The following is a 14,063-nucleotide window of genomic DNA, read 5'->3' as shown; positions in this document are numbered from 1 at the left end:
AATACAATCGCAGCACAAGCAAATCTGATGCACTCGGAAGGTGGTGGTTGGAGGTGGTGGGGGAGGGTGGGGGAGGGTGTGGCAGGAAGTGGGGTCTCAGAGGCAATCAAACAATCACGGGGCAATCGAAGCCGATCATGGGACAATCAAATTCAATTACAGCACAATTGAATACAATCACAGCACAAGCAAATCTGATGCACTCGGAAGGTGATGGGGGGAGGGTGGGGTTGGGTGTGGCGGGAAATGGGGTCTCAGAGGCAATCAAACAATCACGGGACAATCCAAGCAGATCACGGGACAATCAAATACAATCGCAGCACAATCGAATACAATCGCAGCACAATCAAATACAAGCGCAGCACAAGCGATACAATCACAGCACAGTCAAATACAATGCACTTGGACGGTGATTAGGGGGGGGGGTCTGAGGGCGATTTGAGGGGGTGGGGGGTTGATCAGGAGCCCGCACGGGGCAGACTGAGTCCTGATCTGATGAGAGGCAGACACGGGGGTTACTGATCGCAGATCAGTTAGTGATTGCTGGGGGGGACAGATGTAAACAAAGAGCAGGGGATGTAATCAGGAGGGGGATATGAGGGCAATCGAGGGCCTGGGCAGGTGATCGGTTACCCCCGCGGGGCAGTTAGGGTCTGCTCTGATGGGTGGGGGTGCTGAGGGGTGATGGACAGGTGATAGACAGGTGATCAGAGGGGGATCAGGGGGTAAGGTAGCTGTATACAGATGTATACAGTATACAGGGGGGTAGTCTGGGATGGGGTCTGGGGGTGATCTAAAGGTGGGGAGGGGGGATCAGGGGTGACTAGGAGGCAGTTAGGGACCTAAACTAAGGGGCAGCGTCGCTAGTTAGTGGCAGGTGGGGGGGTGGGGGTTTTGCAGGGGTGCAAGGGTGCTGGGCAGGGGTCTGCTGGGGTGATCAGGGGGGGTATGAGGCCTGGGGTGGGAGATCAGGGGGGCTGTGGGTAAAAAAAAGCAGTGTAGCTTGTAACTTACAAAGTGCTTCCTCCTCGCTGGTGGTCTCTGCAACAATGAGACCACGAGGCGAGGAGGAAGCACGTATAGGGCACTTTGTTTACCTAACAAAGTGCCTTATACATTCTGATTGGCCCCATGCACGGATTCCTCCGCTCGCCGGCGCTGCTAAGTGGCCGGCGAGCAGAGACAAAATGCCGGGCTTCCGACTCCCGGCGGAGGATCGCGTCACTGATGACGCGATCGCTCCGCCCATGCCCCTACAAGGACCGCCGCCTTTGGGCATGAGCTGGTCCTTGTGGGGTCCACTTCCCGGCCGCCTCTGTGCGTTAGGCGGTCGGGAAGTGGTTAAAAAGAAACTCCAATCTAGATTTATCCCAATCAGTAGCTGATACCCCCTTTTACATGAGAAATATAATGCTTTTCACAAACAGACCATCAGGGAGCGCTGTATGACTGATTTTGTGCTGAAACCCGACCCACAAGAAGCTCTGGGACCGCGGTACTTTTGGCAGTTTGTTACAATGTAACAAGATTCACAGACAGGAAATAGCTGTTTACAGCTGTCTGTAACAGCCAAAACAGCTAGGAGCAGCTACATAACCTGCCCACAGTAAAAATGTCACCATGTAATAAATGTCAGAATGTAAATCGGGGAGAGGAAAGATTTTACAATGAGCAAACACTGACTAAATCATTTATACATAATTATGGTAAAAAATGAAGCACTTTTTTTACTACATTATTTTCACTGGAGTTCCTCTTTAAGTAATCTATGTGAATTCACCAAATGTCTCTGAAACAGCAACATTTAATAACCGTTAAAACCCCATTCACACTGTGCATTTTCCTGAGCAAAAAATGCAATGGAACTGACAGCCCATATTAAGCAATGGGCTGGTTCACATCTGATGCATTTTTGCCAGCAGGTTAAAAAATGACATTTCAGACACCTCATTTACATTTGGCATTAAAATATATTGAACTGCTGCTGAGAAAAACTGCTGAGCTGAAGCTTTGTAGGCAAATGGAAAAAAGAAGTGGGAAGTGTATGGAGCTAACGGACTGACAGACAAGCACACCCACTGAGACAGGTGAGAGTAATCCTCTCTACCCTATCTCTCAATACTGTAACATACTGCACTATTGGCTCCTGTGTTTTCCTCTTCTGTGATTTTTCATTCTTTGGATCTTCCAGGCCCAGCCTTCTCCAAACCACTGTTTTAAGAGTGAAGGCTAGGGTGAAGTGTTATAAATCAATCTCTATAGCTGAATCCTGCTGCCAGCTGCCAAACAAGCCACACTGACTCCATAAAGATGCATAACAATGTGACCACAGCAATGGCAGGGGGGCCCGGGAGCTATGGGAATCTGCTCCTTCTCCCCAAACACTTTCATTCCAGCGCAGGAGACTTGGGCGCAGCAGTGAGTAACTTCAGCGCCGTCAGAAGACGGAGCTGAAGTTACTTATAAAACCCTATAATTCGGCGTCCAGCAATTGCTGGAAGCCAAATTATTTCATTCCCCACCATCCATCGCGGCCTGGAGGGGGAATAGTATTTAACGTGGATGGGAATTTGTGCAGGAGCAGGATCAGCCATACCGGCTGTATGCTGCACCCAAGTCTCCTGCGTCGATCCTTTCGTACGCCCGCTATGCTATGTGTCCTCTTCCTCCCATCAGCCACTCGATCATGTGACATCGGGAGGCATGCATACAGCACAGAGTGATTGGCTTCTGGGGGGAAAAGGAGGTGCGACACATTGGAATCAGGTAATTATGTGCACATAGCACTGCACGAATACTCTGCATAGTGGGTGAGAGGAGGGCGTACGAGAGGAATCGGTGCAGGAGACTTGGGCACAGGATAGCGGGACCAGATATGTGCACGGTGCAGTGGGATCAGGTGTGTGTGGTTACTGGCCACTTTGGGGGGGGGGAGGGAGAGTCTTCTGCAGGGAATCCTGGGATAACCTTGTTTGCCGGAGGATGGGCCCTGGGGAGTGTTATGCCTCTGAATCCATATTACCGGAGGAATGCTTATTTATGTGCCTCTCTTTGGAAATGCTTGCTGCATTACGATTATTAGTAGTATTTAGGTTGTTGGATCTAAAGTTGCCAATAAAAATTAGTAAAGCACATCAGATGAAGTGTTGGCACTTAAAATACATGGCAAGCAGATGAGTGCAGAGTGTAGTTTGCTTCTTCTATCAGTATCCCCACTGCTAATAGTAGCATTACTGTACCAGCATACATAAAGCATGTTCTGGCCAGTTCATACTTGTGCAATCACTGTAATTCGATAAAGAACAGAACTTTTCCCCACCTCTCAGGGATTGCAGGGGTCCTAGAATACAAGATGTGAGAAGTCCCTTAAATATATGATGCCATTTAACAGATTTAGCTCTAAAATGACACCAAATTCAGGCTGTTACTTGCTATAAAGATGACCTTCTACCATATGTGTTTAACCACTATACAGGCTATTACTAGACACACTAATCACTGTTTATGTCGCAAATCATTTATTTACATAAATGTCAGCGAGATGTTCTCAGCCTATTACACAAATGTAACCAAAGATAAAACTACAGATGGCAAGTGCTAACATACTGCTCATCACAGCATCAACTGTGGAAAAAAAAACTCGACTCCTGCCAACACTCCATTTCAGGTGTAAATAGGGAAAGGGGGAAACTCAAGTGTTAAAGAGAATCTGTACTGTAAAATTCTTACAATAAAAAGCATATCATTCTATTCATTATGTTCTCCTGGGCCCCTCTGTGCTGTTTCTGCCTCTCCCTACTGCAATCCTGGCTTGTAATTTCCATTTTTATGCAGTGTTTACAAACAAAAGACATAGCAAGTGGTAGGCTGAGAGTAGCTCAGTGTGTGAGTCATACAGAGTGTGCAGGGGGCCTGGAGAGGGTGTGTATAGCTTCTATCCATTCACAAGCAGCACAGCACATTCCAGCCTGACTGCCTCAGCCCGACAGAAGAGAGAAGATTAGATCATGTAACAGAGATAATACAGCCACTGTGTAAATCGGAAAGGCTGCAGTAAGACAGAGCACATTAGAACAGCTATAGGAACATATAGGATAGAAGAAATAAGGCTCAGAATTTTGTTACAGAGTCTCTTTAAATGATTAGCAAGTGTAAAATAGGAGTGCAGGTCACTAGGCGCTTGCCTCCCTAAGCAAAATAGTAGCCCGATTGGCAAAAAAAAAAAAGCACCACTTAATATATCAGCACGAAGTGCATCTGTCACATACAGCAGCTGATTGCGTGATTGGGTATTTGGACTTTACACATTTTCAGTTTAGAGTTACTTTAAAGCACATCTGAAGTAAGAGGCTGACATATTAATATCCTTTCGAACAATACAAATTGCCTGGCTGCCATGCTGATCCTCTGCCTCCAATACATTAAGCCGCCATAGACACTGAACAAGCATACAGATCAGGTGCTCTTACTGAAGTCTGACTGGATTAGCCGCATGCTTGTTTCAGATGTGTGATTCAGGTACTGCTGCAGCCGAAGAGATCAGCAGAACTGCCAAACAGCTGCAATTTGCATTGTTTAACTACTTGCCGACTGCTCCACACCAATTGGGGTGAGCAGTGCGGCAACCCCAGGACTGCTCCACGCCGATTGGCGTGAATGGCCGTCTATGGGGATAGCAGGAGATCATGCATGCTGCGCGCGCATCTCCTCCTTGGGGGGCTGAGCTCTGCCTTCAGTCTCTGAGCAGTGATTACCGCTCGGGAGACTTAGACGGCGAAACCGCTGTCTAATAGGGTAGTACAGCGCTGCGAACAGCACCAGCGCTGTACTGGGGACAGCCGTGTGACACTGCTGTCCCCCTGGGTGACACAGAAGCGATCGCAGTGATTGGCTGACTGGGGGACGGAGGGAGGGAAAACATTTAAAGAAATGTTTTTTTTTAATTTCAAAAATAATAATAAAAATATTTACATAAAAAAAAATAAACATGGGGGAAGCGATCAGACCCCACCAAAAGAGAGCTCTGTTGGTGGGGGGGGGGGGGGGGGGATCACTTGTGTGCTGTGTTGTGCGGCCCTGCAGCTTGGCCTTAAAGCTGCAGTGGCCCAATTAAGTAAAAATGGCCTCGTCACTACGGGGGTTTAACACCGCAGTCCTCAAGTGGTTAAAAGGAAATACATGTCAGCTTCCATATCCTTCTTACGCCAGATGTGATTTCATCTTAAAGGAAACCTGAAATGGAAAAAATATATACTTCCCTAGAGCTTCCTTCAGCCCCCTCTAGGCTGTGGGCTCCCTTGCCATCCTCCCGGGACACTCTGATGTTCTGCTAACAGACCCGGTCTTTTCCTCCAGTTGCGCTTCAAGGACATCTGTAGCGAGAGGTATGTGGAGGCTGCCATATTTATTTCCCTTTAAGTAATATTGGTTGCCTGGCTGTTCTGCTGATCCTAATACTTTTAGCCCTGAACAAGCATGCAGCAGATCAGGTGTTTCTGACATAGTCATATCTGACAAGATAAGCTGCATGTCTGTTTCTGGTGTGATTCAGACACTACTGCAGCCAAATAGATCAGCAGGGCAACCAGGCAACTGGCATTGTTTAAAAGGAAATAAATATGGCTGCCTTCATATTCTTCTCATTACAGTTGCACGTGTGCCCCCCATAGCTGAGTCCCCATCGCTGTGCAGGCACAAAATGCACATAAAAACCGTGAACACAGGGAAAAAAATGCAGATACGCACATGGCAGAAAACTGATGCTTTTCTGCATGGACCAGTGTGATGCCTGCCATAAGTTGGATTCACACTTGTTGGTCTTTCTGTGTATTTTCAGCATAAGAAAACTGACAGCTAATGTTAATCAATCAGCTAAAGCACACTTGATGTAGTATTCAAAACAATTGACAGCAATGCAGCACTGTCACAAAGACAAGTGTGACCCCTGTCTCAGTCAACAATGACACAGTTAACTGAAAATTCTAATTACTTGCTATTTAAAATTCAGAATTTTCTTTTCAAGAAACCATCAGAAATAATTCTGTAAGGATACAAAAAGGAAAGCAACATTTTAACTTCAGATACATAACTATCATATACAGGGGCAATACATTCTAAGAAAAGACTCCCTCCCCTCACCAAGTAGGAGGAAAGAAGGCAAACATCAGTTCACAGAGAGATAATACAGTACAGTTTTAATAACGGCGTATTAAAAAAAAAGCACTCCAATGCTAACTAAAGATAGGGATGCATTATTATTTATTTCCATAGGCAACACATTAGATACAGTAAAAATATAAAGGGCCGGCATGTCAGCCAAATGCTTCCCTGTAAGTGGGCATAATACAGTTAGCAAATCATGCAAATCAATCCTTTATGTCTTTAAGATCTAGACATACATTCAAAAAACACTGGATTATGGGATTTGGAAGGTAAACTGTATTACCCATTTATGTCATAGAGATCCAGAACTAGTAATATTTTTTAGTGGGCTGAAAAAAAGCTTAAAAGAACCTTTGCTTAAAAAAACAAACAAAAAAAACCCCACTGTGCCAAATACAATTTTGCCTTCCGAAAACAAGGTGTTTGCAAATATTTAGCTTTAAATCAGCAAGAAGTTACCTCCATGATGCATCAATTTCTGTTACGCTGGGAATACACAATGAGTTTTTTTGGCAGATTTAATTTCCGAACGATTGTTCGATCGTTTTTCTGGTAGATTTCTCTACACTTCTATGAGAAAATCGATCAGAAAAACAATCAAAATCAGACCTGTTGGAAATTATGTATCCAGCCATCAGTCTGTCAAAAAAACCCATGGTGTATTCCCAGCATTAGAGGGAAAATATGCAAATAACTGATCTGGAGAAGGTAATAATTACTATAGATACACCCTATCAAATTGAGCAGCAGAACAAGTGTTAGCAGTAATGTGGATGGCATGTGTGTATAGTGTGCATGGCTACTCCATAAATGCATTCCTTCAGGACAGTCAGTGGGCATGAAAATCGTTCCTTCATTGCACTTACTTATAGAACAGCTACAGCATTTACAGAACTGTACACAGTAACTTGCATACAGATGTTTTTCTTGCTTTCTTGGCCTCTGCAACATTATCTACATGCTGCTACATAAGTGAGTAAATATGATTCATGGAATGCTATTTTTCCAAGTTAAAGTAAATTATTGCAATTTGTAGATTGTAAATCCGTATGCAGCTTGAAATTGGACAGATCAAATGCAGTTGTAGATGCTTATGCTAGGTGTACTTCCAAGCTAGATACAAACTGCACACAAATTATTTTCAAGTTGAAGAAATAGCATATTATTGATCATTCATATAAATGAGCATGAGCTAATCTCTGGGGCCCAATCAGTGGAAAGGAACATTAATCACGGGGCATTCAGCTCTGAGCTAGGCTTTCAGAAGAGGTAAGGCTCTGTGTTCCCCTTGTCATAGGGTCCGTGGGTGCTTTGAGTCCGCCAACATCAGAAGGAATGGGCGATGCTTTTTAAAAACACTGATTTACACCACTGGGGAGGTAGATGTATCCATTTTAAGTCCTAATGATCTAAAACAATTAATATTTTTGTAGCAGGGTAAAAAGAAGAAATAGCTCCTCTACCAGAAAACTATTTTTTTTTGTATTAGCAGTTTTCAACCATCTTGGCAGATCTGGCTAAAAAAATTAAAAAAAACATTATTACCCAAAACGAAAAAGAGTACACTGGTTTTTGTTTTTCCAATCAGTGGGGCTGATTTACTAAACCTACCTCACTCAACCAGCGTAGGTTAATATTAGCGAGCTCATGCTATGTACTGTCCTGTCAGCCTAGCGTGCACTCTTAACTTACACACAGTCCTTCCTACTGATGCGGGATGTGCTGGTAGCGCGACCGCAATACTTCCTACATGAATTGACATAGCAACGGCAGCACTACCAGCACATCCCGTATCAGTAGGAAGGATTGCATGTAAATTAAGGGCCTGTTTCCACTACACACGAATTCTGAATGCAGAAAAACTGACTCCAATGAATGCCAATGGGAAAATTTGCATCCGAAAAATCGCGTTTAGTGGAAACAGGCCCACAGGCATTAATTGGAGTCGGTTTTTCTGCATCCAATCTGCGTGTAGTGGAAACAGGCCCTAAGAGTGCACACTGGGCTGACAAGACCACATGTAGCGTGCACTTGCTACTATTAACCCTCACGGTTTGAGTGCGCACGGTAGGCTTAGCAAAGTGGCCCTAAAGTCTGCTACATATCAATAACAACAAAATATGAGCAGCAATAAAGGCATGCTGTACAGTCACATTACACTGCCTCTCTCATCCTATTATCCAGTCATTGCCAGGTTTCATTTTCATATATGTATATGGTAAATAGATGTATAGATAGAGTTTAAAGTAAGGTTTAGCCCGGCCGCCCTTAGAGAGACTGGCATGGAAATAGCCCCCACTCTGTATCCTGCCTCTTTTTGTCTGTTTACTGGAAATATGGTCATGTGGATGCTGGTCACGTGTGCCACATTATCACCACTGCCCCAGTTGGACAACAGCATGGTGTTTTGAAAGCATAGTACTCAGATTTAGAGAAGCCTGACAGCTACATAAGCATGAGGGAGCACTGCATACAAGTGGAGGAACTGTGCTGGGGCCAATATAATTACTCCCACTTAGGAACCCGCCTCCACTCCACTAGGATTTACTGTTGGGCACCTTGGCACGGTGTAGTTCACCAGGCAAGCTGTTTGAATGCCAACCAGTTAACCTGAAAGCTAGCACTCAAGGGTCCTAAACCTGAGTTTGTCGACTAAATTAACATTGCTGGCCATTGGTCTAAAACATTTTGTGGCATCCTGCCTTAGATGTTGGATGGCAGTTCAGGGTTGTGAGAAGGTAAAGGGAAGGTAAATACACCACTCTACAGGGAGTATAGGGACCGTATATAAAACCACTACAACTTAGGGGCACTAACTTAGGACATAGCACAAACACGATCCACATGACCCAGACAAGCAATCTTCTAATGCAATGGCACTTTTAACCCAATCCCCCCCCCACAAAAAGTCGCTTACTGCCATGCTGAAAACATTATATTTCTACAGTAAAGTCAAAGAGGCACAGTTCAGTTTCATGGCCAAACTTAAATCAGGGAGGAATTACCTAATCATTTATTTAGATAATGTATTAAAGTAAAAGAAATTATGCACTAATGGAAAAAAGAAGAAAAACAAATAAACAAAAAAAAAATCACTGCACAAAATAAATGGAGGAATTAAAAGAAGATTTATAGTTGAGGTTCCTGGTTTCTGTTTTCAAGAAACCCCATTGCAAGCAGGTTAAAAGTTCAAGGTGTCAGTTCACCAGAAAGCTCCAGAATTTGGCAACCTTTTTTGTTCCTGAGTCCACAGGGAGGGTTTGGGATTAGCAGCCAGTCACAGCAAGCGTAATGCTGAGCCAGGGACTAGTCTACTTACAGAACCATGAGAAGAAATAATATTAAACTTTCATTGAATACAGGATTGATTCTTACCAATGTTTGCTTAGCAAGGTAGTAAGCATTTCCATTGAAAGTATCTTTTGTTCACACATTCACTTATATACTTTTATAGTAGATTTACTGTACAGTATGTTGGTCAATAGAAGCAGCTAAGTTAAGGAGAGAGCACTGTTTACCATATACCTATGTTTAAAATTATTTCAGAGCAAAGAAAAGTAACAGAGAAACAAGTTATGAAGCAACTGATAACAATAAGAATAAGGATGTAACAGGTTTTTACAGAATCTGGATACAGGTTCACCTTTGAGTTTCTGAACACCAACGGTTTTAAAGAGAACCTAAAGTGAGAGGGATACGGAGGCTGCCATATTTATTTTCTTTTAAACAATACCAGTTGCCTGGCTATCCTGCTGACCTTTTTGGCTACAGTAATGTCTGAATCACACTCCTGATTCTGACTAGATCCAGATTTTTGTCAGAAACCTCTGATCTGCATGCTTTTTCCGAGACTATAAGTATCAGAGGCAGAGGATCAGCAAGACGGCCAGGCAACTGCTATTGTTTAAAAGTAAATAAATATGGAAGCCACCATATCCCTCTCACCTCAGGTTTCCTTTAAGAATGAGAAACGTGCACACTGTGTTGAGAGGATAAGATATACACATAGCTGCTAAGGTGATGTAAGGTTAAAAAGACACAATTTGCAGCTCTCTACATGTCAAGTGCTGACACACAGCTGGAGGCTAACCTGATAAGCACGTAGTTCAGCCTCCCGTGTGAAAAAGGACTAAAAGCTTTTAATATTGAGAGAAGATTTTTGCCCACTTGTTGTTTTACTTCCTGATTTAGTAACACTAATGGCCCATACTCACGGGCTACAATTGTCGCCGCAACACGCGGCGCGCGCGTGTTGCGGCGACAGGTCGCCGTCTATTTTCAATTATGTTGCTGTCGCTAGTCCGCATACTCACGCGGACTAGCGACAGTTGTGGCGGAGTTTCGGCGGCAACTGTCGCCAGGCGATTGGCCGCGTCAATCGCCCGGCGACATCAGAGACGAGCGACGGTTCGGGGTGCGCGCCCGTGCAACGCCTCATACTCACGGGCGACAATTGTAGCCCGTGAGTATGGGCCATAAGAACCCATGAGAAATGTTTTTTTTCTTTAATTGACACCTAATTATGTGCATAAATTAATGTCTTTGTGCAAAATCATTCAGTATTACCGTATGAATCATGGCAGCAATTCAGCACCAGGGCTTAAAAAAACCCTGTATGCATCATTTATTCAAACCAGCTGTAAAAAAATATAGCAGCCATGCTTAAACCAATCTTGGTAAAGATGATCAGTTTCCCCTGCATAACTTCTCCTATAGGATATATCAGGCAGCATAAAAGATGAGGAAGGCGTGTCATATGAGCATGCCTAGCCCATGAGGCACTTGAATGAATCATGTTTTATTCTACATGATTTAGTCAATAGGAGAAATTGTGCAGCGGAAACTGATTGTCTCCAGTATGGAAAATCTGGGATCGTAATACTTGACTTTAAGAAATACTTTCAACACCTGAAATATCGTTCAGAACCCATGAACTGTACTGCAAGGTTAATCTGGCCAGACACACCGGAACCAAGTAGGGATCCTTGAGCTTAGATGCCCATGAGGTCTTATTTTACCTTATTTACATGTAGGCTTTTGCTCACAATTCAATATTAAAGGGACTCTGTAACAAAAATGTCATTGTGTTTTCTACCATCCTACAGGTTCCTAAACCTATTATAATGTGCTCTGGCTTACTGCAGCACTTTCTACTATCACCATCTCTGTAATAAATCAGCTTATCTTTCCCGTCGGACTTGTCGTCCTGTGTCTGGAAGGCTGCCAACTCTTCAGTGTGATCTGCTATGTACACTCCCCTGTGTGTGTGTGTGTGTGTGTTATTTACATTAGCCAGCTTTTCTCTGCTCTCTTATCTTTTACAAGCTGGATAAATCCTCTGTTCACATACTGATGAGTCACATACTGCAGAATTACAGACAACCGGGTAGAGCTGTCTGCAAGAAGAAACAAACAATCAGCTTGTAACTCTTCAGTGAGCTGCAGGGGGAAAGAAACACACAAATGATCTCTTGAGATTCAAAAGGAAGGCTGTATACAGCCTGATTGTGTATGGATGTATTTTCTATGTGTGGACATACTGTACATCAACCTACTTCCTGTTTTGGTGGCCATTTTGTTTGTTTACAAACACACTTTTTAAAACTGTTTTTGACTACTTTTAATGGGGCGGGGAGCCGCGAAATTGTGACAGAGGGTAATAGGAGATGTCCCCTAACACACTGGTATGTTTACTTTTGTGTGATTTTAACAATACAGATTCTCTTTAAATAAATATCTGAAAGCACCACCAATGAATCCTTCACCATGCAACCTTGGAATACATCCAAAAATTATAAAACATATGAGAGCTGGAACATATACAGAAAAACATTCCATTTGTTGATGAAAGTGTGAGATCAGTCCAAAACACTTTGCTCCGATGAACCACTGTACCTTGTAAGCCATCAAATTTGTTTGTATCTGCAGCTTAGTTACATTTCATCAATACATGGCATATGTTTTTTTTCTGTATGTAGCTGAGCTCTATATCCTCAAATGCATTTTCCACATATCACATTGACATTTCAGAAGACGGATATCTTCTTGGAAGCATACCTCTGCTCCTTCATTTCTTGTCAATCAATAGAAGATCATCATCATTTTTTTCAAACTTTTCTTGTACTATAAATATAGTTACAGATATGTTATATATTAAACTCTGAACTTACCCACAACCACTGGGAGCACTCTCATTGCCTTTCTCTCCCGACCATTGATCTTGGTATGCTTCCGTTCTGGCTCCATGCTTGATGAATATTTCAGATGCGGGTAAGCAACCGCTTGGATTCCATGACCATTGTCCACGTACGCCTTGGAAAAGGGGCAGTCAGGTTGGTCATACAGCATTTCCTCTAGCTTACTGTCTGTAGGACTACGCTCAATCCTATCTATTCTATCAAATATGAGGGTTTGGCTGGGTGGTTTATGTCTTGGAGACATATGACTCCGTAACTTGGCCTTTCTGGTCTCTTCCCACTTGCGGAGTCCACGAAACATTGCACAGTACAGAACCACCATTATTGGACAAGGGATGAAAAATGAGCAGATAGAGGAATATACCACGTAGTTACTGTCTTCCAATTTACACTCATTGGGATCTCTATCTTTTACGTTGTTAAGCCCAAAAATGACTGGAGAGGCCACAGCAAAGGCAAAAATCCATGTGGTGGAGATAAGGAAGAGTTGGCGGTTATCCACTTGTTGTCTGTTGTAGTTTAGTGGTATGGACACAGCTATAAACCTGAACAGTGAAGAACAATACATTGTTAAGCACTTAAAAATGTAACTATAATAACACTAGCACAACTGTACTGTGCATAAATCCCACCAAGGACACAATCTGCATGACATTATTTCTTCCTGTCTAAGTTTTCTCCAATACCCCAAACACTTTCTGGTTGGTTAACTGACAACTTTCCAAATTGAGTGTGTATGTCTGAATGAAGTTCTGAAAGTTCTGGTATAGAAGGATAAGTGCGGATAATAGGCATCAAATATATATCAGATAAGAAGTGTGGGAAAAATAAAAAATGGCATGGAGTGCATCGGCGAGAGGTGGTGACTTAGTTGAGTTAACCCCATCTGTGTGGCCCCCACAAGTTTGGGGATACATTTTTTTTTTTGCCAAACTGATTGTGCTTATAACTAGACACCACCAGTACATAGGGCCTGATTCACAAAGCGGTGCTAACAGTTAGGCATGATAAGTTTAGGTGTGATAAGTTTAGGTGTGATAAGTTTAGGCGTGATACGTGATAAGTTTAAGCGCCAACTGGGTTAGCACCGCAGTGCACAGCTGATCAAATGTTTTGCGCTAGCAAAGTCTGGTGCACTTTGCATAAAGTTTAATGGCGCTGCTTTGCGTGCGGGACTTTGCAAGCGATCTAAACTTATCTAAACTTATCATGCCTAAACTTATCACACCTAAACTGGCTTTTCACCAGCGTGGTGCAATGGTTATCATGCCTAAAGTCTCTAACTGGGTTAGCACCACTTTGTGATCGACCCCATAGTGTCTGAAACCTTGAAACCATCTTGCCTAATGTTTCATGCTCTCCTATATACTGATGTTTCTCAAGCCTGGCTTCAGGCTTCTACAACAGGGCATGTTTTGTGGACTCCTCTCCATACAGGGCTAATTCAAGGCACAAGCTGACAAGGTCTACATCTAAGGTGCCTCCTAGTGCACAAGTAATACTCTTGAGGCTTCCGCTGTCTGCCTGCCACCAATGTCTGTCAATCACTACCTGCCTCTTACTATGATGCACTGATTGCTACCGAGCTGTCACCAGAATTTAGTGATTGTACAGACTTGGAAGAAGCACATCAAGCATGAAACAGCCGCAAGGCTATTAGTTTTTTTTAAGTGAAACAGTGTGTACCAGGCAGTGGGGACACTG

At 43.4% G+C, this 14,063-nt stretch overlaps 1 protein-coding gene across 1 annotated transcript in view; it reads right to left on the bottom strand.

The window, feature by feature from the left end:
* DRD4 (dopamine receptor D4) overlaps window positions 1-14,063 on the bottom strand; it is a 167,601-nt gene that overhangs the window by 101,203 nt on the left and 52,335 nt on the right. Inside the window, exon 3 of the mRNA XM_068259920.1 lies at window positions 12,333-12,904. Within this exon, the coding sequence (XP_068116021.1) occupies window positions 12,333-12,904 (572 nt within the window). The remainder of the gene's footprint in view (window positions 1-12,332; window positions 12,905-14,063) is intronic.

Source organism: Hyperolius riggenbachi, chromosome 11 (assembly GCF_040937935.1).
Source record: "Hyperolius riggenbachi isolate aHypRig1 chromosome 11, aHypRig1.pri, whole genome shotgun sequence".
NCBI lineage: Eukaryota > Metazoa > Chordata > Amphibia > Anura > Hyperoliidae > Hyperolius > Hyperolius riggenbachi.
Note: the sequence above shows the minus strand (reverse complement) of the source record. Positions and strands in the feature narration are given on the sequence as shown.